At 45.7% G+C, this 25,920-nt stretch overlaps 1 protein-coding gene across 1 annotated transcript in view; it reads left to right on the top strand.

Annotated features, from left to right (window-relative positions):
• IL1R2 (interleukin 1 receptor type 2) overlaps window positions 1-23,338 on the top strand; it is a 35,425-nt gene extending 12,087 nt beyond the window's left edge. The window contains exons 2-9 of the mRNA XM_059942771.1: window positions 4,388-4,515; window positions 5,039-5,297; window positions 11,288-11,468; window positions 14,563-14,734; window positions 16,871-16,933; window positions 18,883-19,018; window positions 20,445-20,587; window positions 23,176-23,338. Coding sequence (XP_059798754.1) covers window positions 4,388-4,515; window positions 5,039-5,297; window positions 11,288-11,468; window positions 14,563-14,734; window positions 16,871-16,933; window positions 18,883-19,018; window positions 20,445-20,587; window positions 23,176-23,333 — 1,240 coding nt within the window. The 3' untranslated portion in view covers window positions 23,334-23,338. The remainder of the gene's footprint in view (window positions 1-4,387; window positions 4,516-5,038; window positions 5,298-11,287; window positions 11,469-14,562; window positions 14,735-16,870; window positions 16,934-18,882; window positions 19,019-20,444; window positions 20,588-23,175) is intronic.
• Window positions 23,339-25,920: the final 2,582 nt, after the last annotated feature.

Genomic DNA, 25,920 nt, shown 5'->3' with positions numbered 1-25,920 from the left:
TTCAAAGCTGAAGCAAAATAAAAAGCATTTGGAACTAAGTTTCTGGGAAGCACAGGGATGGGGGATAACGAGGGGGTCGGGGGCCCAGAGAGAGAGAGAGAAACAGACAGACAGAAAGAAAGAAACAGAGAGAGAAAATGAGAATAAAGCAAAATGTTAAAAATTGGTGAACCGAGGTAAGACACATACTCGTGTTATTATACTATTCCTGCAACCTTTTCGTCTGTTGGAATTGTTCAGAATGAAACTAAAAGGTGAAGTAAACACCTACACACCCTTAGGCTCCATGTGCCACCCTTGAGCAGGAGGCAGACCCAGGGCCACAGGCAGGTACTGTCACCTGGGCCTTAGCGAGGGCCGAGGGGGATGCTGCTCAGGTGCCCTCCCCTCCCCCTCCCCTCCCCCTCCCCTCCCCCTCCCCCTCCCCTCCCCCTCCCCTCCCCTCCCCCTCCTCCCCCTCCCCTCCCCCTCCCCCTCCCTCTCCCCTCCTCCCTCCCCCCTCCCCCCTGCCACTGGCAACCCTGGCTCAGGCTGGGCCATCAGCATTTTCCACCTTACTGCATTATTTTTCTTTTCTTCAACTCTTCAACCATTTTTTTGGTCATTTTCTTATGCCTGGCCCTGCTTTGCCTCCTATTCTTCTGTGCCCTTACACTGAGTACTGGGAAACGGGGTTATTTGGCAAAGGAAAAAATAAAGCCAGAATTGTAACTCAAATACTTGGAACGAGCTGCCTTTAAAACTTCTTTCTTCCAGTAAGAAGGTCACCTCAGATTCAAGCAGAAATGTCAAATTGCCTGTCATTTAAAGACACATTTAAAGAAAATAGGGCAGGAAAATAGCATTTTGCTTGCAAACTTCTGCAAAACAAACTTTTCCCTCTGAGCCTGCAAAGACCGACTACGGCAGTTCTGGGTCCAGCCCGCTGCTGAGGTTTCAGTTACTGAAAACGATCACTGACATGTGCTTGTGGTTTAATCCTCTGAAGCCACTTCCTGAAGAGGTCACAGTAAAGCAGCTATTGTGCCAAAGTCCACAGAGAAGAACGGAGAAAACTGCCTTGGCCGGGGGTCCGGCGGGGGGGTTGGGAAGCCCAGGCGGGACTTGGGGGTCCAGGCGGGGGGGGTTGGGAAGCCCAGGTGGGACTTGGGGGTCCAGGCGGGGGGATTGGGAAGCCCAGGCGGGGCTGGGGCCCAGGTGGGGCTCGGGGGTGGATGGGGAGGGGCTGGTCCTGGAGGAGAACAACAGTGTAGGATTTTGTTCCACTGGAACAGGGTCCTTGTTGAATCATCAGGGTCCTTACCCCAACCAGATGTGTGATTTTGAGGAGAGGATTAATTAAAGTCCATCTCCCGTTCATCGCCTGAAAGGAAAGGGATGGGATGAGATTCCTCGGAGCCCCTCCCAGCTCCCTGGCTTTGTGACAGTTCAGCGAGCAGCCGCCCCGGAGTGGACACAGCCTGACTCTCTGGTGTCGGAGTGATTTTAAACGTGGTTTCAAACCTTCACACAATCAGAGGCTAAGCCTGAGCCTTGGGGGCTGCTTTCACCCGAGGAGAGTTGAGATGCCTTCTCAGGGTCAATGGGCAGAAACGGTTTATTTGAAAGAGTTGAGCGTCAGAAAGAGGAGCAGTGGGAACACCACACGTGGCAGAACCCGGCCGGGCTCCTTCCCTGGGGTCCCTGAGATTAGGGATTCGGGGTGAGGATGACAGGAAGCCTGAACATATAAAAGGAGGCAGTTGGGGTGGGGGAGGGTAGCTCCACAAAGCCACTGAGGACCAGGCTCCTCTGGTCACCCCACCACTTAAGCACGTGGTCTGCACGTGGCTCAATCCACCCACCATATCCACACTGAGCCGGCAGCAAGGCCGACTTTGAAGTGGAGACTTTTAAGTTTTTTGAGGAGACTTTTAGGTTGACACCTTGGGAGGGTCATACATTTCCACTGACATTTCATTGGCCCAAATCTTGTCATGTGGCCACTCCTAGTTGCAAGGGAGGATGGGAAATGTAGTCTTTGTGTGGATGGGGCGGTGCCCAGGTAAGAGTCGGGGGTTCTGTTACCGGGGAAGCCGACTTTGGAGGAGGAAATTAGCACCATCTGTCACAGAAACTATATTTTTGAAGAGTAAGGGCTTTGCAATCACCAATCCTGGGTTTAAACGTCAACCCCCACGTACTAGCTGTGAGATATTGGCCAAGCTACTTCACCTCTTTATTCAATTGCATCATCCGTAGATTTGGAGAGATATTCACATCATGGGGGCAAAATGAAGGAACAAACGCTCAGTATTTAGCACAGCAGTGGTAACCGTTCCACTGGTCCCTGGGTCAACGTCTTTGACTTCATTCATTTACTTGGATGCGTGGTATTGATTGCACGTGGTGTGTTTAACTCCTGTTTCTTTCATGTCCTTACTAGAGAACTTGTGAGTCTGGCTGGGACCAGTATGGTTGGGACGTGATAAGCTAGTCCCTGCCCAAAGAGGACAAAGCAACGTGGTCAATGTTGGTGTGACCTTTAGGCTAAGCAAGTGGCCTGGTGAACCTTGGGTGGGGTTAAAGTTACAGGAAATGTCTGCGTTTCAGGAACACGTGAAGGATAGGACCCTGTAGAAGCAGGAAGAGCTTAGGGGAGACAGCCCGGGGCAGACACCCAACTAAGGGGAAAGTCTCAGGTCCTCCACATCACCCCCTGCGCCTCATCACCAGTGGGGGAGCTCAGGACGCAGCTCTGAGCCCCTGCCTCCTGATGGTTCCCCACTGATGGGGAGGGGGGTTACTAGAGTGCAAGGGTTACTTCCTCCTTCTGCCAACCCTGCCCTGGCCAGTTAAGAGCCATCTGGTTTTACTGGAGACATTCAGGACTGTATCTGTGCCAGGAACAGGGAAAAAGTCAGACTCCTTCAAGGATATGGGGAGGAGGTACCAGTAAGGATGTTTTTCTGGATTCACTCATCACTCCCAACTCCCTGGTAGACTTTCAGTCGTACACATTCCCTGGTAACTTCTGGAACTGGGCACTGTGTAGTCCACGAAGGCTGTGAATAAGACCCAGCCTCTGTCCTCAAGGCCGTCCCCACCCGTGGGAACCAGACAAGTCACAGTGTGGTGGATGGCCTGATTGCTCCCACTTCATTCCCCTCCTGGTGTAACTTTGCAGCTCCTCCCACTACAGGTGGGGGTATTTCCTGGTCCCACAGATGGCAGTTTGGCCACATGTCTTGCTTTGGCCAACGGAATGTGGGCCAAAAAGAGTGAGCTAGTTCTGAGCAAGCAAGGCCTCGAGTGCTTTTGCCCACATTGTTTGAGTTTTGCCATCCCATGAGAAGATCACCTCCCAGGAAGTCACTGGTCCAAGGAGGGTGAGACACCCATGGAGCTGACTTGGGTCCCACCTGAAGCTTGGAGCCGAGACTAACCCAGCCTAATCTAGGTCAGCCAAGCTCCATCTGACACACAGACCTGGGAGCAAGAACAAACGACTGGTGTCGTATGGCATTCAGTTTGGGGCTGACTTGTTAGCAGTGTTGTGGCAGCAGCTAGCGATACAAAAGGCAGCTGCGATAAAGCGTGGGAGGGACCACAGGGAGATGCAGAGGGACCACGGGGAGATGCAGAGGCATCTGATACTCCAGCCTTGGGGGGGTTGGTAGGGAGGAATGCTTCGTGAGCTTGTATAAATTATTCACTTTTTGGCCCTCATTTTGCTTTTTCCTCGGGGACGCTCTACATCAGAGGGTATGCTGAATCCCTCAGCATATGTCAGAATTGTATGTAAAATAAGAGTTAATCCATAAAGATTATAGGAAGAGTTCTCTGACCAGTAAAATATAAGGAACTTTCGACTTCTGGTGATTCATTCACTCATCCCTTCATTCAACAAATAGGAGTTAGGGAAACAGCTGTGAATAAAATAAAGTAGGGTCCTGAGCACATGCAGCTTACATGCTGGAGAGAAGAGACATGGTTAATGATAAATGCCATAGAGAGCAACAGAGCAGGAAAGGAAACATGGAGCACTGGGGCCGAAGGTGGTGCAACTTTACGGGAAGGTCAGGGAAGACCTCGCCAAGAGTGATGCCTGAGCCCAGACCCTAGCAGTGGCCTTAGGTGAGGAAAGAGCCTATCAGGCCGAGGGGTGGGGAGTGCTAAGGCACGCTTCAGGAGAGAGAAACACTTAAGAGACAGAACTCCTATTCCAGTGAAAATTGCTGTAGAGGAATAAATTCAAAAATTTGAGTTTTCTTGTTAAAAAATCCAGGCAAAAGGGTTTTGGTCATCAGGGGAAACCTCCAGAACCCACCCCTGGGACCATCCTCAAGGGGTTCTCTCTTTGGGCGTCAGTGATTCTTGGTGACCCCTCCTCCATGTCCTCCCCTAGGCTGTGGGGTGCTGGACCTGCGGTCTCCACTTCCTGTGTCCTCCAGAAGTTGCCGGGAGTGATGTTCATCTGGTCCATGTTGATGATGTGTGTCTCTGTCTTCACCATCCAGCCTGAGGAACACATGGGTAAGAAGTGACTCTTTCAGCTGGAGGGGACGTGCCTGCAGCTTCTCTGGGGAAAGGAGTTGCTTCTCTAGGGAGGTTCTGTTGTCCTCAAAAAGCAAGGTGTTGGTAGGTGACGGAGTCTTCCTCTTGCCCGTCTCCTCTGGTGCATGAGCTTGCTCTGGGCATCGGTCATTCCTGCCAAAGGAGCAAACCAAAGAGACCCTGCTTTTGCCCTTGACAAAAGGTGCTTTTGGATTTTAACTGTACGACCTGCTGCAACTGAGCTGAACTCAATCAAGATCAACTCTGAATGATAAGGCATCAACAAGTCAAAAATAAGGCCAAACTTTTTTTTGTCATCATGTGAACCTGATTTAACTTTTCCCACAAAATGTTGATGGGACTTGATAGTAGCCCTAACCTTGTTATTTGGGAGTTTTGAGATCTTTGTGAGAGGAGGGGTTCATGGGGCCCCCACGTTGTCAGGGGCATGTGGCTTCCTTGGATGGACCCAAAGCCTGACTGTGGGTTCTTTGTCCTTCAGTGGCTGCAGGAAGCTGCCAATTTCATGGCAGGCATCCCAAAACCAGGTTCAAGGTAGAAGGGGAGCCTGTGGCCATGAGGTGCCCCCAGGTGCCATACTGGGACTCTGCTAGCACCCACGTCAATGTGACATGGCGTAGAAACGACTCCACCATGATGGTCCCAGGGGAGGAAGAGATGCGAGTGTGGGTCCAGGACGGTGGCCTCTGGATTGTGCCAGCCTCGCGGGGGGACTCTGGCACCTACATCTGCACTGTCAGGTCAGCCCCTCTGGGATGAGGGTGGGAAGGGGGGCCCTTGCGGAATGGATGCTTGCATGGCATTTCCATGACAACCTGGATTTCAAAACCCAGCGCACAGGTGGGAACCCACCTTACGTCCGCGTCACTGTCACTGAAATACCTCCTACCTGAGAGCGTGTCCACAGATGTCCTCATGGCGCCCTCTCTCCCTTCACTGAAGTCTCTGCTCAAGTGTCACCTCTATGGAGAGGACGTCCCTGGCCACTTTATCTAAAGCAGGACTCCTGTCACTCTCCCCTTACCCTGTGCTTATTTTTCCTCATCTGTCACACACATATGTGTTTTATGTATTTAAGGTTTGTCTACCCTGTTAGAACATAAACTCCAGAGGACAGGGACTTGGCTTGTTTTGTTCACTGCTGAATCCACAAGGACCCGAGAAATAGGTGTAGAACACTGAGTAGAACTGGAGACCCAGGTGAGACTTTAGGAAGAGGTTAATCCAACTGCTTATTGCACACCTGGGGGAACCAAGCTCACTTATAAAGTTCTCCCAGGTGGTGGGTGTGGAGGTGAGGCTGGAACCCACAACTCCTGACATGGGGTGTAGTCTCCTTCCTCTTTGTCCTGTTGCTTTTTTCCCCTTTAATTGTGGTAACATAAGCATAACATAAAATTTACCATTTTAACCCTTTTTAAGTGTACCATTCAGTTGGGTTAAGTACATTCACATGGTTTGTGTGACCATCACCACCATCCAGCTCCAGAACTCTTTTCATCTTCCCAAGCTGAAACTCTGTCCCCACTGAACAACAGCTCTTCAATTTCCCCTCCCCACCAGCTCCTGGCAACCCCCATTCTACCTTTATTCTGTCTCGATGAATTTGACTATTCCAAGTACCTCATATTCCAAGTACCACAGTATTTGTCCTTCCGTGACTGGCTTATTTCACTCAGCACAATGTCTTCAAGGTTCATCCATGTTGTAGCAGGTGTCCAAATTTCCTTCCTTTTTAAGGCTGAATAATATTCCATTATATTTACAGTTGTCCCTTGAACAACACGGGGGTGAGGGGCACCAACCCCTAAAGTCAACAATCTGCGTATAACTTATAGTCAGCCTTCAGTATCCACAGTTCCTCAGTATCCTCAGTTTTGCCTCCGTGGATCCAATCAACATGGATTGTGTAATACTATAGTATTTACTATTGAAAAAAATTTGTGTACAAATAGACCCACACAGTTCAAACCTGTGTTGTTCAAGGGTCAACTGTACATACCATATTTTATTTATCCATTTATCCATCAAGGGACACTTAGGCTGTTTCTGCCTTTTGGTTGTCATGAATAATGCTGTTTGTACATGGCTGTACAAAAATTTGAGTCCCCGATTTCAATTCTTTTGAGTATATAGCCAGAAATGGAATTGGTGCATCGTATGGTAATTCTATATTTAATTTTGAGGAACTTATATTGTTTTCCACAGTGGCCAGACCATTTTACATTCCCTCCAGCAATGTACAAGGGTTCCAATTTCTCAACATCCTTACCAACACTTATTATTTTCTGTTTTTTAATAGCCATTCTAATGGGGGTGAAGTGGTATATCACTGTGATTTTTTTAAACATCTTTATTGGAGTATAATTGCTTTACAATGTTGTGTTAGTTTCTGCTGTCTAACAAAGTGAATCAGCTATATGTATACATGTATCCCCATATCCCCTTCCTCTAGGTGGTCACAAAGCACCGAGCTGATCTCCCTGTGCTATGCAGCTGCTTCCCACTAGCTATCTGTTTTACATTTGGTAGTATCACTGCGATTTTGATTTGCATTTCGCTAATGATTAGTGATCTTGAGCATCTTTCCATGTGCTCTACTGGCCATCTGTGTATCTTCTTTGGAGAAATGTCTATTCAAGTCGTTTGCCCACTTTAAAATCAAGTTGCTTGTTTATTTGTTTTTGAGTTGTAGGAATTCCTTATGTATTCTGGATATCAATGCCTTACCAGATATATGACGTGCAAATATTTTCTTCCATTGCATGGGTTGCCTTTTCACTCTGCTGATAATGTCCTTTGATGGACAAAAGTTTTAAATTTTGATGAAGTTCAATTTATCTAATTTTTCTTTGGTTGCCTGTGCTTTTCATGTCATAGCCAAGAAATCATGTCTAATGCCATGAAGCTTTCCTTCTGTGTTTTCTTCTAAACATTTTTATAGTTTTGGCTCTTATGTTTTGGTCTTTGATCCATTTTGGGTTAAATTTTGCATATGGGTAAGTTCATGGGCCAACTTCATTCTTTTGCATGTGGCTGACCAGTTTTCCTAAGATCTTTTATTGAAAAGACTGTCCTTTCCCCATTGAATGGTCTAGGCATAACTTGCTGCTTCTTGAAGGAGAAAGTTGTAGGCCTAGTGTTGGCAACCTTAAACATTTCCTGAGTTAGTTCTTCTGAAAGGATTAGGACAGACCATTGGCGTGACTGGGAAATACTCTTCTTGGCCTTGTTTCTTCAGCTGCTGCCTCTCTTCCACCCCAAGGCTCTAATCATCCTCACCAGCCAGCTTCAGAGTCTCCCCAGATTTCATAAACTCATTTGACTTAAGGAGAAACTGTGCCCACGAGTATTTACATTTAGAAAGACAACCAAAGAAAGTGACATTCTCAGCACAAAGAAATTACTGGTGAATGGGAGAATTTCAGACAATATCAACCCCAGTCCTAGATGGGGTGTGTGTGTGTGTGTGTGTGTGTGTGTGTGTATGTGTGTGATTTCAGTCCTGTCAATGGAAGCAGGCAGACAATCTCATATTTTCATATCAGAGAAATGTGGATATCTGATTTTTTTAAAAATATATTTTATTAAATTTGATTTCATCTGTATTTTTCACTTTTTATTTTTTATTATTAAAAAAATTAATCAATATATTTATTTTTAGTTTTGGCTCTGTTGGGTCTTCATTGCTGCGCACGGGCTTTCCCTAGTTGCGGTGAGCAGGGGCTACTCTTCGTTGTGGCGTGCGGGCTTCTCATTGTGGTGGCTTCTCTTGTTGCAGAGCACGGGCTTCAGTAGTTGTGGCAGGTGGGCTCAGTAGCTGCGGCATGTGGGCTCAGTAGCTGCGGCTCGTGGGCTCTAGAGTGCAGGCTCAGTAGTTGTGGTGCACGGGCTTAGTTGCTCCACGGCATGTGGGATCTTCCCGGACCAGGGCTTGAACCTGTGTCCCCCGCATTGGCAGGCGGACTTTTTACCACTGCACCACCAGGGAAGTCCCTGGATATCTGATTTTACAATAGCTATAAATGCATAGTTTTTCTTTCCCTTTTAGTGTCAAAAATTCTAACGTTTTTCTAAGGAACACTACAAGGAAAACTTAATAGCGTGGTAGAAATAGAATGGAATTTGGAGTCAAAATGATATGGATGTGAATCTTAGTCCTCATTTGCTACCTGGTAGGACCTTGGTCTTATTATTTGATATTTATGGGCCTCAGTTTTCTCCTTTGTAAAGAGGTTTGTTGGGAGGGTTCTGTGAAATCACAGCATATGAAGCATAGAATATGGGGAGCACCATTGTAGGTGTCAATATGCACATGGAAATGGCCTTTCTTTCCCCAATAGCAAGACTTATTTACTACTGAAGTGATAATATGCAAAAATTAGGGAGATGTGAGCTGAGTCATATATGCCTTAAAGTTTGTTTTTATACTTGATTAAAAAATTTGTGCTTAATACCTTATTTTGTTTTCTATTCTTATAGAAAAAAGAGATCTGAGATTGAGAGGCCGGGGAAACCCGATGTAGGTTAATCTTTCTTAGCTCGTGGGCGAGTTCCCCTGGCTGACCTCTAAAACTCTCTTCCAGCTTCAGGATTGGGGTCTAATAGAGAGAGAATCACCAGCAGCTGCCATAATGCCCTTTGGCATTTACAGTCACAGGGCATAAAACGGCCCTGCTCCTGTGCTGTTTATAATTTTGTGACCAAGAACCCACAGAGCTGTTCTGTCCATCAGGATGGGCAAAGTGATACTGCTGGGCCACGCGGCCCCCAAGTCTCAGTGCCAGGACGTGTAACCCCACCGTCTGCTCTGGATGGGGGACAGGACATATCTGGTGGATGGCACAAATGACAACCACCTCTTCGCTGTGGGGCTGCCACACTACGTGGGGAATATGAGCGGTGATCAAATGATTTCCCCACCCATCTTTCTTTTGCGTTATTTCCACGGGGGGGGGGTCTGTTGCCCAAGGGGGATGTGGGATCAGTAATGTGAACAGGTTTGTAACTCTCAATATGTCTCGTAAGCTTGGTGTCTGGATGTAATGCCCTGATTTACAGGTTCTCCCACAGCCCTACTGGTTTCTAACCTTGGTTTGACCTCTTAGAGGCTCTATAGCCTTAGGAATTTACTTACTTTCTGCATACCTAATTTTCCTCATCTAAAAGTGATACAGTAGTATCACAGGGTTGGAGAATAAATGAAATGATGTATTGCAGAGCACAGAGCCTGGCGTGCTCTCCTCCCCAGGAGCTGCTGGGAGGGCTATTTTCAGGTGTGCTCTGTTCTTCAGACTTGCCCTCATTTGCCTTTCTTTGATTTGCAGTGAGATTATGCATTCTTCAAGGTGATAGCTGTCTGCATTTCTTCGTGCATAAAATGTTTTTCATCTTTTTCCTTTCTTCAACCAGATATGAAGTAGAATATAGATATTGGTGTTATATATTTGAATTAATTTCTTTTTGCTTTCAGGTAGTAAGCATTTATCACTTATTACTTTCACATATACTTTTCACATTTTGTTCCTTCTTTGGGTATAGATTTTTTTTTTTTAATTTATTTATTTATTTATCTATTTATGGCTGTGTTGGGTCTTCGTTTCTGCGCGAGGGCCCTCTCCAGCTGCGGCAAGCGGGGGCCACTCTTCATCGCGGTGCGCGGGCCTCTCACTATCGCGGCCTCTCCCGTTGCGGAGCACAGGCTCCAGATGCGCAGGCTCAGCGATTGTAGCTCACGGGCTTAGTTGGCCTAGTTGCTCCGCGGCATGTGGGATCCTCCCAGACCAGGGCTCGAACCCGTGTCCCCTGCACTGGCAGGCAGACTCTCAACCACTGCGCCACCAGGGAAGCCCAGGGTATAGATTTTTTTACATTTTGCTGTACGCCTCCCTCCTAACCCCATAAAACACACATGCTCATTTTCTGTGTTGATGTCCAGTGTTTCTTAGGTAGGTCTCCAGCAGCTTAGCTGAGCTAATTATATCTTTATGTTTTTCTACTTAAAAAAATAGTTTGAATTAATATCCTCTATCCTTCCCTCCACATCGTCTGTGTTTCTGTCAATGTTTTGCCTCTGCCCCTTCCCCAGTTCTAGGGTCTTGATAGAATGATGATATTGAGATTATAGTTAGACCCACCAAAAAAATAAATAAAAACCAAACAAACAAATTTACCAAGTTAATTTCCCCAGTGCAGTATTGCAAAAATCATTTCTAGATCTTATACAAAGTGCTCCGCAGTTTTCTGAAATTTGACTTCAGTTGATAAATGATTTCCAAAAGAAGTAAAGAGGATTTTCTTTATAAGGAAACAGCGGCTCTTAGGAAACAATCTCTCCATCTAGATAAGGTTGCCTGGACCAGGAATTTGGAGCATACTGGGGCTGTGATCAAGAACCTCCCCCGGAACCTGGAAGGGTTTAGGCCCCTTTGAAGAGGACCTGAGGGTTTTTTACTGGCCCTCAATGGTCTTGAAATCAGGCTTGTGGAGGGTCCTTTTTGGAAACATGCAGAATATATCACCATTTCTATATGACAATTATGATGTGTTTTTTTGTGTGTGTATGTGCTGCAAAGATTCAAAAGGACCAGGGACAGAAGTATTGCAATACAAATGAGGAAAATACAGAATGCAGAATTTAATGAGATTGGGGAATTATTCTTAATTTCATTTAGTTTTATTTTCATTTTGCCTTGCCATTTATTATTCCTTTTTTTCCCTTTTAAATCAGAAATGCCTCTTACTGTGATGAGATGTCCGTTGAGCTCAGGGTTTTTGAGAAGACAGAAGCTTCCCTGCCTCTCATCTCCTACCCGCAAATTATAACCTTGTCAGCCTCTGGGTTATTAGTTTGTCCTGATCTGAGTGAATTCATCGGGAACAAAACTGACGTGAAGATTCGATGGTACAAGGTACGTCTTTAAGAATTGCCATTTAATGAAAAGGTGTTTGATGAGCCACAGGAAAGATATAAAATACTCATTTGAAGACAATATGTTCACTTTTATATTTCTATTTTTTTAAACCAGTGATTTTAAAAAGGGCCATGATTAATATACTCTATTAGTCTTTATAGGGCTTGGGTAAGGGTCCTCAGATGGTGATTTGAAAAGACAGAGTGTGAAATGAATGCAGAATAAATAACAGCTGAAGAAAATAGCTTTTTACTCTGTTGTTTGTCTATAGAAATTTTTAGAAAGAACTATTTAACAACTTGATACACATGTTAATAGAGTTTTTTGAAAGCACATAAAAATCAACCTTTGAGTTAAAGGAGTAAATATAAACACAATTTTGTGTCTTGACTGGCTGAATAAATATCTACTATCATTGGCTCCCTTGTTTAGACCAGGTGTGGGCAAATGACAGCCAGGGCCAAAAACTGAGCTGCCACCCGTTTTTGTATGTTCACCAGCTAAGGTTAGTTTTCACTTGTTTAAATGGTTAAAAAAAAAGACTAATATTTCATGACCCATGAAAATAATATAAAACTCAAATCTCAGTGTCTATAAGTAATGTTTTACTGGGACACGCTCATGTATTTCTGTGTTTTCGTGGGGCAGCAGCAGAGTTGAGTAGTTGAACAGAGGCCACGTGGACCGTAGGCCTAAAATATTTACTCTCTGGCCCTTTACATAAAAAGTTGCTGACTCCTGATATACACCATAGATTGATACTGAAAAGTACAGTTATTGGTTTAAAAATGGATAGAAACTAACCCTTTAATAAAAAAAAATAGGTTGACCAGTTGACTAGTATTCTAACTACAAGATATCTATAGGATGTCAATTTAATATTGGAAACTTTTAAATGATTTTCGGAGAAAGTAAGAAGCCAGCTCCTATGAGTTAGCCTGCCCAATTATGGAGCTCTTGGTTTTGTAAGAGCATAAAAAGGTCAAGTGAGGGGTTTTACCGTAGAGGAAAGAGCACAGGTTCTGGGGTTGACCAGTCTGGATTGGAAACCCTGCTTCTTCACTGACGTTTTGTATAGCCTTGGTCAGTTATTTTACCTCTTAAACCTGTTCCCTCTGCAAGACGGCAGTTCGTCACTCCCACTGCCTGAGATTGTTTTGAGATTAAATGGAGCACAGTGTGTGAAGCACCTCGTGCAGTGCTTGACTTGTAAATGGTCCTCAATAAATTTGGGTGGACAAGGGTATCATGGTGGTGCTTAATAATAATATTTGTTCCCGTCCTAAGAATGCTAATCATTACTGAGCACGTTCTGTGTACAAGTCTGTTCTAAACTCCCTGACATGAACCCAGTGTAGTAGGGGTTGTTAATATCTCCATTTTACAGATTAGGAAACGGAGACCAGAAATGTAAGGAACGTGCTGAAGGTCATGCAGCTGGTAGGGGGTGAAGCCAAACCTCTGACCCCAGAGGCCAGAACCCACACATCCCTGCCACACGGGGGAGAGCTGGGGGCTCGTAGGCCCAGGAATAATGGTGCTGCTGGGCCCTGTTTGGCTTTTTTTATATTTGCTCACTCATGTTGGGAACAATGAAATATCTTTCTTTAATTAAGTACATTGTACAATTAGACTTCATGAGCTATGTGGTTGACAAACTATTCCAGTTATGCCTGTGTTCTCATTCAGAAGAAGTCTCTGAAATGACTCAAGGTTATATATGACTATTGCAATCATCATTTTTTTTAAAGGCATTTCTTTTTTTAAAAATTAATTTATTTATTCATTTTTGACTGTGTTGGGTCCTCATTGCTGCACACGGGCTTTCTCTAGTTGTGGCGAGCAGGGGCTACTCTTCATTGCAGTGCGTGGGCTTCTCATTGCGGTGGCTTCTCTTGTTGTGGAGCATGGGCTCTAGGTGCACAGGCCTCAGTAGTTGTGGCACAGGGGCTCAGTAGTTGTGGCACACAGGCCCAGCTGCTCCGCGGCATGTGGGATCTTCCTGGACCAGGGATCGAACCCGTGTCCCCTGCATTAGCAGGTGGACTCTCAATCACTGTGCCATTAGGGAAGCCCCACAATCATCATGGTTTTGAAAGAGATGTTCCTGAGAACATTTTGTGCTCATGAGGGTGTGTTCTCTGTTATTGGAGATCTCCCTCTTGAGGGTCTGCTCTGTAGAACGCATAGTACCTTTTGTCTATACGGGAAGTGTGGTCTCACGTCTCACATTTATTTTTTTTTATTATTATTTTTTAAAATAAATTTATTTATATGTTTTTGGCTACGTTGGTTCTTTGTTGCTGTGCTCAGGCTTTCTCTAGTTGAGGCGAGCAGGGGCTACTCTTCGTTGTGGTGCGTGGGCTTCTCATTGTGGTGGCTTCTCTTGTTGTGGAGCATGGGCTCTAGGCGCGTGGGCTTCAGTAGTTGTGGCACGTGGGCTCAGTAGTTGTGGCTCGTGGTCTCTAGAGCGCAGGCTCAGTAGTTGTGGCTCACGGGTTTAGTTGCTCCGCGGCATGGGGGATCTTCCTGGACCAGGGCTTGAACCCGTGTCCCATGCATTGGCAGGCGTATTCCTAACCACTGTGCCACCAGGGAAGCCCCACATTTATTTTTGTCTTACAAATTTTTCTGTCTCTACTGACTCCTAAAATTGAGATGATTTTTAAAGTGATTACTGCAACATCAACTCTTCTGAGCATTGTTCTGCAAATTGCCATGACTACGTCACAGCACTCCTTTCTGGATGTTTCCCAAGATCTATAGGCAGCTGTTAGGCCATAAATATATTTATAGTTTAATCACCTACTTTGTCAAAGAAGATAGTTTCTTTTTTTCCCATTGTGCCAAAGCAAATGTGCTTTAAACATTCTGGTTAAACAAACCCAGCCATTCTGTGTTATATGCTAACAAACTCCCCCTCCTAAAAATACAGTTAAAAGCATGTCCCAAAGGACAATATTTGCAAAGTAAATATCAGAGCGATTCTTGGATTGCAAATTCAACAGTGATGGATAATAGCAATGCTGTTCATAGTTTTTGAGATGTCAATTAAGATATAGCGTAACTCTGAAAAACATTTTCTCTTAAGGATTCTCTCCCTTTGGATCAAGACAATGAGAAATTTCTAAGTGTGAGGGGAACTCGCTTAGTGGTGAACAATGTGTCTCTGGAGGATGCGGGCTATTATCGGTGTGCCATGACGTTTGCCCACAGAGGCAGGCAATACAACATCACCAGGAATATCAAACTCCGTGTCAAGAGTGAGTACTTGCCATCAAGGTACCTCTGCACCCTGGTTCAGTAACAAGCATGCAAGGAAAAAGTTAGGGTTCCCGTAGAATTCTTTGAATGTCTTTGGTATGAAAGGAAAACAGATATGGCAACTCTCTAAGCATCAGGCTTCTAAGATGTGTAGGACACTTGGAAAGATAGGAAGCAGGGTGTTTTTATGAGGAATGGTGAATCCCTGGGTAGTTGACAGGGTTCCGAGTCTGAGGCTAAAACATGTACCACTAGAGGGGGCCAAACAGTGGTTCTCTTGGAAGGTCTCTTTGGAAGGTCTCTTTGGAAGGCTTGCACCTCCAGGGCCAGCTATCAGGACACGGTTGCCATAACTTTGTGTATAATTCTAGGATACTAGGATTTTATTGGATTTTTCAGTGAGAAGGCTATGCATTGGAATATGTGGTGAAAATTGCCCTTTTCTGGTCTTTCCCAAGCAGGTCTAGTTACCCTTGAAACCAGGATTTTAAATAGTGAGGGGTCTCATTGGTTTCAATGAGTTCTACCTGAAAATAATGTTGTGAACAGTACTGATTAGTATGTCAAGTTTATCCACTGTTTCCTCCATGCCTCCTACGTGTGGGACATCAAGCTTGGTGCAAAGGGCACACAAGTGATGCAGTTCTGGCCCCTGCCCTGGAAAGTATGGCGCTTTTCTTTGTTTTATACACTGAGTAACTACACAACTGGAGTCTTTTAAGGGCATTTCAGAGAGCTTTGGAACTATATTAAGGTTACGTAATTGGTCTGTGAGGGGAAAGATTTTTTTCTCCCAGAGAATCCAGAGATTCAGTTTTACTGCAGGGAAAGTCGTGTCTCCCATGAATGGAAATCTCTAGATTATTTTCTTTTAACGTCTTGTGAAGATTCATTCACGTCAACCCCTTGCCCCCGCACAGCGGGGATCCGTGAGAATCCCGTGACTTTGAAGGGGCCCCGAATTATCCTGTTCATGTGATACTGCACAGGAACACTAGGGGGCGCCAACCTACATATAATCCTGTGTCCGGACCACACTGTGTCTCAGCCGTTCTCAAAGGGTGGTCCTCGGCCAGCGGCAGCGGTGGCGGCATCACCTGGTTACTCATCAGACCTGCAAAATCTCAGGCCCCATCCCAGAGCTACAGAATTAGAAACGATTAGCAGTCTGTGTTTAACTCTCCCACCCCCCCCCCCCGTGCCGGTAATGCTGATGCACCCTGGAATTGGGCCCCATGGACGTGTTAATGTCTCGTCCTTGGGGCGTTCTTCTCCCCTCTCTGCTCCCCAGCCCCTGTGCAGCAGCCTGTGACCGTGAGGGGAGGGAAAAGCTCCCGGTCCTGGTGGAGAAGCCGGCTGTGCCCTGGGCTCTCCTGGGGTGCTGCGTAACGCTTCCTCCTGGTAGGGTTTCAAATGCTCTTTAGCGGAAGAGGTGAGGATGGAGCAGTGGTGGCCGCGGGCAGCTCTTCGTCCACCCCCATAAACTGCCCTTTCTGCTCCAGTTCAGATGCCCAGTTTCTTCCAGCTGCTGGGAGACCTGCCTCTCAGGGAGCTGGGTTCCAATTCCCCCCCAAAGAGTCAATCACCTCAACTAAAAAGCCCTGGTGGCCAAGCTGGGTTACTCTGTTTATCACTCAGTATGGGGTTAGCACCATGAACAGGTGGTTCTGGAGCCCCTGTGCCTTTTTTATTTTTTATTTCTTTGGTAAGCGACTCCAGGATTCTGTGGCAGGCGCATGGGGTGGTAGGGAGAGAGTGGGGAGAGCTACTTTAGGGTGAGGAGCCTTTGGGGTAAGACCTATCCTGTGGACATCGTGAACGTTCCTGTTAAGGGTTCATTCAGGAAGCCGGGGAGCGGAATGGTTAATTGTTACCACAGAGCAGAGAACATCTGTTGGTGGAATGTGTGTTTAACTGTGGCTTCTTCCAGTAATCTCTCTTCTGGGAAAGGCATTGGCCAAAGAGGCTCAATTTCGTGGAGAGCCGGTTTCCTTTGCCAGACAAAAGCCAAGTCTCACAATGGCTGGCCCTACTGTAAAGGATAATTTAGTTAATTAGCTAAACAATAGACCCTGACCCTCAGCTTGCAATGAGGGCTTTCCTAACCGAATCTCTTTTCCTCATATCTTTCTCAGAAAGAGAAGAGGAGACGATTCCGGTGATCATCTCCCCCCACCAGACCATCTCAGCTTCGCTGGGTAAGGACCGTGTAACCCACCTGGATGCCTGCAGTCCCAAAGCTGGGGCCCCAGGCCCCCTGTGTCACCGACTGCACCTGCCGTGGGGTTTGCAGGTCCCCCTACCCCAGCGGGAAATAGCAAATGAGAGGGAACATTTCCCTTTACCAAATACTGTCAGTAATGGCATTATCTGAAAACATGTACACTTTGCTTCTTGAAAACACTGCCTACAAAAATCTCAGTGCAAAAATCAGAACATTCTAGTAGCTGTTGTTAACTGCATGAAAGGATTAAGGCGTGATGCCCCAGAAAGTCAGCACCTGTAGTGTATTTAAAATAATTCACTTTACTGATACTTGGCTGACGCTCAGCATTTCCCCAAGACTCTGACTCTGCCCTTGCTGGTCCCCACAGAGACAGTTTCTTATCACCAAAATAGCTGGTCAGCGGGTCAAGGGAGTTAATGAAAATGTATGACAGAGGTTTTCACCATTTTTCACCATCCTGGCCAGCACACACTTTCTTATTGAGCACTGCTAAGTCTGATAAGATGCCATTCAATGCCAACATCAACCCCGTGGGGAGGTCTTATTTCTCCCAATTTCCAGAAGGAAAAGCTGCCCAGGGGGTCACTGGCTCAGTATCTGTAAAAAAGCCATAGTCGGGTCTGGCTGGGGTTCAGACTCAGGCCTGTGTGTCTGTGAGGCCTGTACCTTTTCTGTGTGACTGTTTTTATATAGTGGTTTTGTAGGTCTTATGCTCATTTATTAAACCCTGGCTGCAGAGTCCTGTCTATCTACATATCATCTATCTATTTATCTATTATCTATTTATCTATCTATCATCTATTATCTATCTAACCATCCATCTATCATCTATTATCTATCTGTCATCTATCTATCTATTATCTATCTGTTATCTATCTACCTCCCTCCCTCCCTCCCTCCCTCTTTTGTCTGGTGTTTGGGCTTACATTTTAAACTTTAATTGGTGGTCATGGAGAAGGAGGGCTCTTGCACAGACACCAGGATTGCTGCCTGACACCTGAGTTGCAGCTCCCGACAGCTGCCTTGGCTCTCAGAAGAGCCTCCTGGAAGCTTGGGGAAGTGGGGACCTGGGTTAGTGCTGACTAGAGCCCCAGCACCCCTGCTCCTCTGTGTTCCCCAGTCCAGTGGAGCTGAGTCTCCCACCCTGTTGCTTTGCATGCACTGATGTGCCTGGCAGAGTCACATGAGGCCAGAACGAATGGGCTGCTTTTGGCTGAGAAATCTTTAAGGTCATAAGCGATGTGAAGGAGGAAGAAAAGTGGGCTTTCTGAGCCTGAAGTGGCCAGGTGCATTAAAGCACACACCCCAGGGAGGCACATTACCCACGAGGAAGAAACACATGGGAAGGATTTTTTCATTTATTCCCCCTCCTCCCCTTTGGTGACTAAAAAAACAACAACATAGTGATTGAGGCAGGGGACCTAGGACCATCATATTGCACAACTGTAGAAGGCACCATTCATATAAAACACAGTGGCTTTTGAAGGGATTAATCCTAAATGAACATGACCAGGGATGGAGAGCTCCTAGGGGAAACAGGAGAGCAGAGACCAGCAATGGGCAAAGAGACAGAATCCTCTGGATTCTGGATCTGGATTTCTGGAGGCAAGAAGGATAAACTGTGGAAGAAGGCAGCTCCGGAATTCAGAATGCTCTGTAGGAGCCGAGTGGCGTTGGGGAAGCCATTTGCCTCTGGGTTTCCATCTGCCCTGAGGACCAGTGGAAGGAGCTGGAGACCCTTGGTAAGTACTGATGCTCTAGCTGAATGGAATCGCTTGGGGGAACTAAGTTTCCTTCTAAGAAAAGAATTGGTGAGGGTGTCTGAAAAGAGGGGGAAAGATCCACCGCTCAGATCTGCTGATGTGACCCCGTCCCCTGGCTGGGTTCTGACTTTTGATGTGCTGCGTCTTGCTGTCACAGGGTCGAGACTGACAATCCCGTGTAAGGTGTTTCTGGGAGCTGGCATACACGCGACCACCTTGCTGTGGTGGACTGCCAACAACACACACGTAGAGGATGCCTACCGGGGGGGCCGCGTGACCGAGGGGCGGCGCCAGTAAGTGGGAGAAGATCTTCCTCATGCCCTGGGCAGAGCTGTCGTGAACCCCCTGTAGACTCCACTTCCTTGTAGAGACAATGTCCTAGCCAACCCATCAATGTGACACACACACCACATTACAAATATATATATATATATATTTTTATTCTACTCCGTTGGATTTTTAGAATCTTAAACATTGGGTTTTGCTAAGAATCACCAACTGTTCTTGAGAATCGAGCCTCCTCTCTAAATCTATGAGCTGCAGCCTACTACTTGACATCGGTGGTGCCTCTTCTAGCTGTTTAATTAGATATTTCTTCCTTGAGCATTGCAGAGTCAAACATTCACAGCCCTTAAAACGACTCTGAAACTTAGCCACGGGATCCGAGAGCCGCCTCTGCTTCTTTCCAGCCTCTAAGGAAGGTTACTCTGAAAGGAAGCGAGGAATCTGTCCTCATAAGCCTTCATCTCCGGGAAATATTTTCTCACTCTGAAAGTAGAACAATCAGGCCTTGTAAATGGAAAGCATTTGCGTGTGAGGAAGGCGGACCCTTCAATGTTCCAAATTATAAAGTGTTTTTAAAATTATAGTCTCAATACTCTGAATTTGCCTGAACTTTTGCTGGCCCAATTTTTGTCTTTTTGGAAAGGCCTATCAAAAAAGGTCTTTCTGGATGCAATTTAGTGGATAGAAATTATGTGTGCTTAGTGCAACTGTTTGCTTGCAAATCCTCGTTGTGAAAAGCTTGGGCAGACCTCACATGCCGCATGTCAGCTTACTCATACTATCTGTTTGCTTAAAGGAGCCTATTTTCCCCCCATAGATTAAAAAAAAAAAAATAGTCCTAGTGGATCCACATCCATGATATTTTTATTCACACTAACAGATCGTAGTGAAGCATCTTCGGATTCCTGCAACATTGCAAATGGCAGTGCTGTTGATTAGAGACCCCTCCACTGCGGCCCATCTGCAGCCCTCGGCTCTGAACTTGAGTTTCCAGAGTGAGGGTTGGCAGTGAGTGGGGATGAGAGTAGACACCGTGGAGGACGGGATTCCTGGAAACTCCCTGCCCTCCCATATGCAAATGATTTCTTGGTCATACAGTCCAATTTCCCAAAACTAGACATTTCTATTCCTACTACTGGTTCTTTGTTCATCAAGGGCCTTAAAAAGTGATTTCTCCCCCATTATCCAAACTAAACTGGCCCCTGCAAGTGCTCCTTGTCACAAGTATCCTATCACAGTGACCAGCATCTTCAGGGTCACCCTTACCTTCAGGAACAGGCTTAGAAATTCTCCCAAATAAGTAACAAATACAATGGCAAGTGCCTCTAACTTGGTAATTCGTGACATCAATTTAAGCACGGTGGGGCCTTGAGAATGTGTAGGTGTCTATGTTGAAAAGACACTTTATGTTTAACCAAGTGTTTTCTCACTTAGGGAATACTCAGAAAATAATGAGAATTACATTGAAGTGCCACTGATTTTTGATCCAGTCGTAAGAGAGGATTTGCACACGGATTTTAAATGTGTTGTCCGTAATACAATGAGTTTCCAGATGCTTCGTACCACAGTCAAAGAAGGTATGGATTTTGGGGACATTAAAGGGAAAAACTATGTGTTGGATGCTCTACGGGTGCTAAATAAAGCTCCTGATGCGCCGGGTGATTACCTAGGGGGGGCCCGTGAGTTTCCCGTTAGTGGAGCAGAGAAAGCAAATCTCTCATTTTTTATGACTTTTTTGGTGGAGTGGAGGCTGGCTTTCGGAGATGATACTCAAAGAAAAATGTAAAGAGGAAGCTGATTTTTTTGGAAAAAAGATAAAATGGTTCTGTGATAGATTTTTAAAAACGCCGTGTCCTCTAGTGGTTCCACCTGGGTCAGCAGGACCGGCTCTGCTTTCATGACCCCTCAAGGAGGGTGGGATGCTTTTCATCCCGAGGTTGGGAGATTTCATCCTCCAAGAGCTGGGAACCGGAAGGTACGCAGGGCTCAGGCAGCTTTAGGGTTAAAGCCATCAGTCACCAGGACATAAGGTATAAGGCTGTAGCCAAACCAGTCCAGGGCTCACGGAAGGACATTTACAAAAGAAAAGAAAAACCTGACTTACCATTTTGACAAATCGATTTCTTCTCGGTGTTCGGGCGCTGAGCAGGAAAGGGAGACGTGGGTGATGTGGTCTGTCGACAGCCCGAAGGATAAGAAGGGAAGAGACAAAGCGATCCCTACCGGGAAACTTACCCTGCCTGCTGAGAAGTGTGCACAATCAATAAACACAAGCTGCCCCACGTTTTCCGTATTTGCAGGGGAGGCAGCTGCAGACAAGCTTTTAATTGGAAAGCTGAGAATTTGTGTAAGCCTCAGGGCAGGAATGACAGCACAATATAACTTCTCTCCAACTGTGGTCCGTGCATACCAGCATCCCCGGCTTGAGCCACTCGTTGAAAATGCAGATTCCTAGGCTCACCCCCAGATCTACCCGGTCAGATTCTCTGGGGTGAGGCCAAAGACTGCAATTTAGCAAGCTCCTTTCATGTTAAAGTTTGAGAACCGTTGCCCTAGGACACACGCATAGGCTGACGTCCCAGATCATTTCCATGAGCGGGTTGGTGGTGGTACAAACTTGGAAATGGAGGGTTCCACAGAAAGTGGGATCCACCGCTGGGCTTCAGAATAGTGATCCAAAGGAAGCCGTGGTTTGTCTTGTCCTGATGCTGGGAACCTGCAAACATTTCAAAGACGTGAGCCCTGACCCTGCATGTCCTTCGCTGGGTTGGCCGTGACCGATCACTGAGGGCACAGCTGAAAGCCTTTCACCAGGGCTGAGAGGTGCCTCTAAATGGCTGCTCCGAAAATTAAAGCTTCACTCGTTTCTAAGCCTTGAGGGATTTTAAAGTGTAAGAATCATCTGGAGAAATTGAGATTGTGTCGATTCCTGAACGCCTGCACAGACTAAGATAGATAGTAGCTTAAAAATGTAGAATTCTAGCCTCACCATCCATGCGCTTGTTAACTTTTTTTTTAATTTAATTTTTATTATATATTAGAGTGTAGTTGATTTACAATGTTCTGTTAGTTTCAGGTGTACAGCAAAGTGAATCAGTTATACATATACATATATCTGCTCTTTTTCAGATTCTTTTCCCATATAGGTCATTACAGAGTACTGGGTAGAGTTCCCTGTGCTCTACAGTAGGTCCTTGTTGGTTACCTGTTTTATATATAGTAGTGTGTATATGTCAGTCCCAAACTCCTAACTTATCCCTCCTCCTCACCACTTATTAACTTTTTATCCATACTTCCTATATTTTCTAAAATAAATTAATTTTTAAATTTATCTTATTTTTGGCTGGGTTAGGTCTCTTTGTTGCTGCGTGCAGGCTTTCTCTAGTTGCGGCGAGCAGGGGCTACTCTTTGTTGCGGTGCGTGGGCTTCTCGTTGCGGTGGCTTCTCTTGTGGCGGAGCATGGGCTCTAGGCGCGTGGGCTTCAGTTGTTGTGGCACGCGGGCTCAGTAGTTGTGGCTCGCAGGCTCTAGAGTGTAGGCTCAGTAGTTGTGGTGCACGGGCTTAGTTGCTCCGTGGCATGTGGGATCTTCCCGGACCAGGGCTTGAACCTGTGTCCCCTGCATTGGCAGGCGGATCCTTAACCACTGCGCCACCAGGGATTGCTTCCTATATTTTCATAACACAGAGATGCCAAGGAGTAGAATATAAAATAGCTGGATCCAAGCGATAATCTTGACACCTAAAGCTCCTTTATTCAAAGTTTTTCTTTTCCTTTGTTACTTTACTGACTCCTCATGACACCCATGCTCATGGAAAAGGGCAAATTATGTGCTGGCCACATCACAGTCAGCTAGCAGAGACCTAGACAGGCATCTTACTGCACACAGCCCAACGGGTAGAACAAAATTAGACCATCGACACCTGCCCACCTCCCCAACTCTGCATTGCTTCTCTCCAATGGATATTTGTTCTACCTTGCTTGTTTGCCTAATGCCACAGATATCATTCTCAAGTATCCTTGATCTTGGTGTAAGACGTACTTTCTGAAAATCAGTGCATACTTATTAGAAGGGACAAACACCACTTCCTTCTCTGTAAAGTGCACGGCAATGTCCTATTTGGTGGTAGGAGCGTGTTCACCCTCACATGTCTGTTCTTCCTACAGCTGCCACGTTCTCCTGGAAGATTACACTGGCCCCCCTTTCCCTCATCTTCTTGGTTTTGGGGGGAATATGGATACACAGACGGTGTAAACGCAGAACCGGAAAAGCCTATGGTTTGATGGAGTTAAAGACCAGCCATCAGATTCTCAATCCTATCTGAGTAAAATAAAGGAAATAAAATAGTTCAAATCAAACGATGTCCTTTCTTCCGGAAGCGGCCCTGGGTTTCGAGGGACGCTGTTCTTTTCCTCAGTTGTTTAACAGAGCTGCTGTGTTTATAGTGGGTTTATAGTAAAAGACTGAAGTGGACCTGTAAAGTTTATTCTGAAACTGAATCACGGGAGCCAATGTGCACATGGGTGGGCGTGAGGTGCTCTTTGAATAAGAGGTGAAAACACCTAAATGAGTTTTGGAATTCATTCATTCATTTCACAAAAATGTGTTAAAAGTCTACTTTAGCTATGCTCTATGGCAGGTGTTATAGATACAAAGATAAAGACATGGTTTTCCTTTCGGGAAGGTGGAATTTCATTTTGAAACTGGAAAGGATGGTTTAAAAATACTAAGGAAGAGTCAGCAAGAATTGGTAAATGCTTTTTAAAAGGACGATCCAAAAAATAGTAATTCAAATAGATGGTCAGAAAAATACATTAGAACATACTAGCAGACTGAGAAATGCATTCGCCTTCATAATGAAACTTCTGATAATAAAGAGAATGGAAGAGTATTGAGATAATTGCATACACATTGAGAAAAAAGCAATCAGAGCCACTTTTATGTAATATGCCCAAACTAAATTCCAGCTAAATTAATGAGTTAAATTTAAAAAATCAAATTGCAGGTAAATTGGCATGACTCACTCCTTTAGCTATTCAAGTCTTTGTCCAAATGTGACCTTGCCAGAGGCCCTTATAAGAGTCCCTTTCCAACCCTCTCTGTTCCCCCCAACTTTGCTTTGTGTCATTATAGCTCTTATCACCACCAGAACTTCCATTATATATTTGCTTGTTTATTTTCTGTTTTCCCCACCAGAATGGGAGCTCCTTCAGGGCAGAGATGTTATTTTGGTCACGGCCATATCCCCAGTACCTCAAATCAAGCCTGTCATCCACTGGGCATTTAATAATTATTTGTGGAATAGACAAAAACAGGATGAATTCTCTTGTGTTCACTAGCAATAAAAGAATCACCAGAGTAAACATGGACAGCGTTCATTATGTTACAATTTCTGCATAAAAATATAAAATAATAGGGCTTCCCTGGTGGTGCAGTGGTTGAGAATCTGCCTGCCAATGCAGGGGACACGGGTTTGAGCCCTGGTCTGGGAAGATCCCACATGCCGCGGAGCAACTGGGCCCGTGAGCCACAATTACTGAGCCTGCGCGTCTGGAGCCTGTGCTCCGCAATAAGAGAGGCCGCGATGGTGAGAGGCCCGCGCACCGTGATGAAGAGTGGCCCCCGCTTGCTGCAACTAGAGAAAGCCCTCGCACAGAAACGAAGACCCAACACAGCCAAAAATAAATAAATAAAATTTAAAAAAAATAATAAATAAAATAATAAAAGCAAAACATCAAAGAAATTGTGTCAAGCAAGGTAAAGGCATTAATAACTATAACATAGGTATTCAAGGTTTTAAGAAAGGCATCAGAACCAAACACATGAAAGAACATGGGTAGGGAATTGGGAGAAGAAACACCAAGGAACCGTGGTTTCAGTAATAATCAGAGATATCAATTAAACAACATTGAGATACCTAAGCACTCACACACTATCCAGTGTTAAAAGGTGATACCAAGGTCATTACAAAACAGGCACCCTCACTCCCTATGATCCCATGTGTACACTGGCACTGGGAGGTGACAGGCATATATGTGAAGCCAGTGGGGTGCTGGGCCCAGCTGGCACCCTCTTAAAGAGCCGAGTGTGGCATCTCTTCCCAACTCTGTTGAGTGATGTCATGCTGTAGCTTCAAATCAGCTGTTGTGGGAGTATTTACACCACAGAAATCGGCAAATGCCACAAGTCTCCCCTTTGCGGTACCCCACTACAGGGGTCATAGCGATGCCCAGCACTGCTGCTGCTGGGGATTTAGGAGCTGATTCAATAAAAGATGATGATTAGACATGTGAAAGAGTTCAGTGAAACTTATCCCCCGGTGATGAAAAATTATGATCAGCTGTACATGATAATTACCAAGATTGTGAGACCAGAATATTTGTAATGTTAAGGAAAGTTTTTTATATACAAAACCACAATTGTTTTATACAATTGTTGGGCTGCACCCCACAGGCCTACAAGCCTTGTAATTGCCCAGCCTCGAGACCCAAGAAATCCCGGAGACAGTGACAGAGACATCGGTGGTTTGTTGAACGGGGGAATCTTACACATCAGAAGCAAAGGGTCCTGGAGTGACACCCACCATGGATGGCAGATGGCACACAGGACACGGCAACTATCGTCCTTGCTCCGGGGAGAAAGAAGGAGGCTACAAATTATAGAGAGAATTGATGTTAGGTGGGCTCGTCAGTTACCAGGGAAACCAGCGTCCGGGGCATGGCCCTCCCAGCCCCTCAGGTTAAAGTTGTTTCCCTTTAATAAACTAGCAGGTGGAGCCATTCTGGCCTAAGTATTAGAACCACAGCTAGCTGGAGCAGAGAGCAAGCGTGTTGATGTGAGTCGGGTGTAGGCGAGGCAGCGGCTAGATGAGCAGGGGTGGAGGCACTGCCGGCTGGTGCCTCCGTGATCCT

This window comes from Balaenoptera ricei, chromosome 13 (genome assembly GCF_028023285.1).
Source record: "Balaenoptera ricei isolate mBalRic1 chromosome 13, mBalRic1.hap2, whole genome shotgun sequence".
NCBI classification, from domain to species: Eukaryota; Metazoa; Chordata; class Mammalia; order Artiodactyla; family Balaenopteridae; genus Balaenoptera; species Balaenoptera ricei.
Note: the sequence above shows the minus strand (reverse complement) of the source record. Positions and strands in the feature narration are given on the sequence as shown.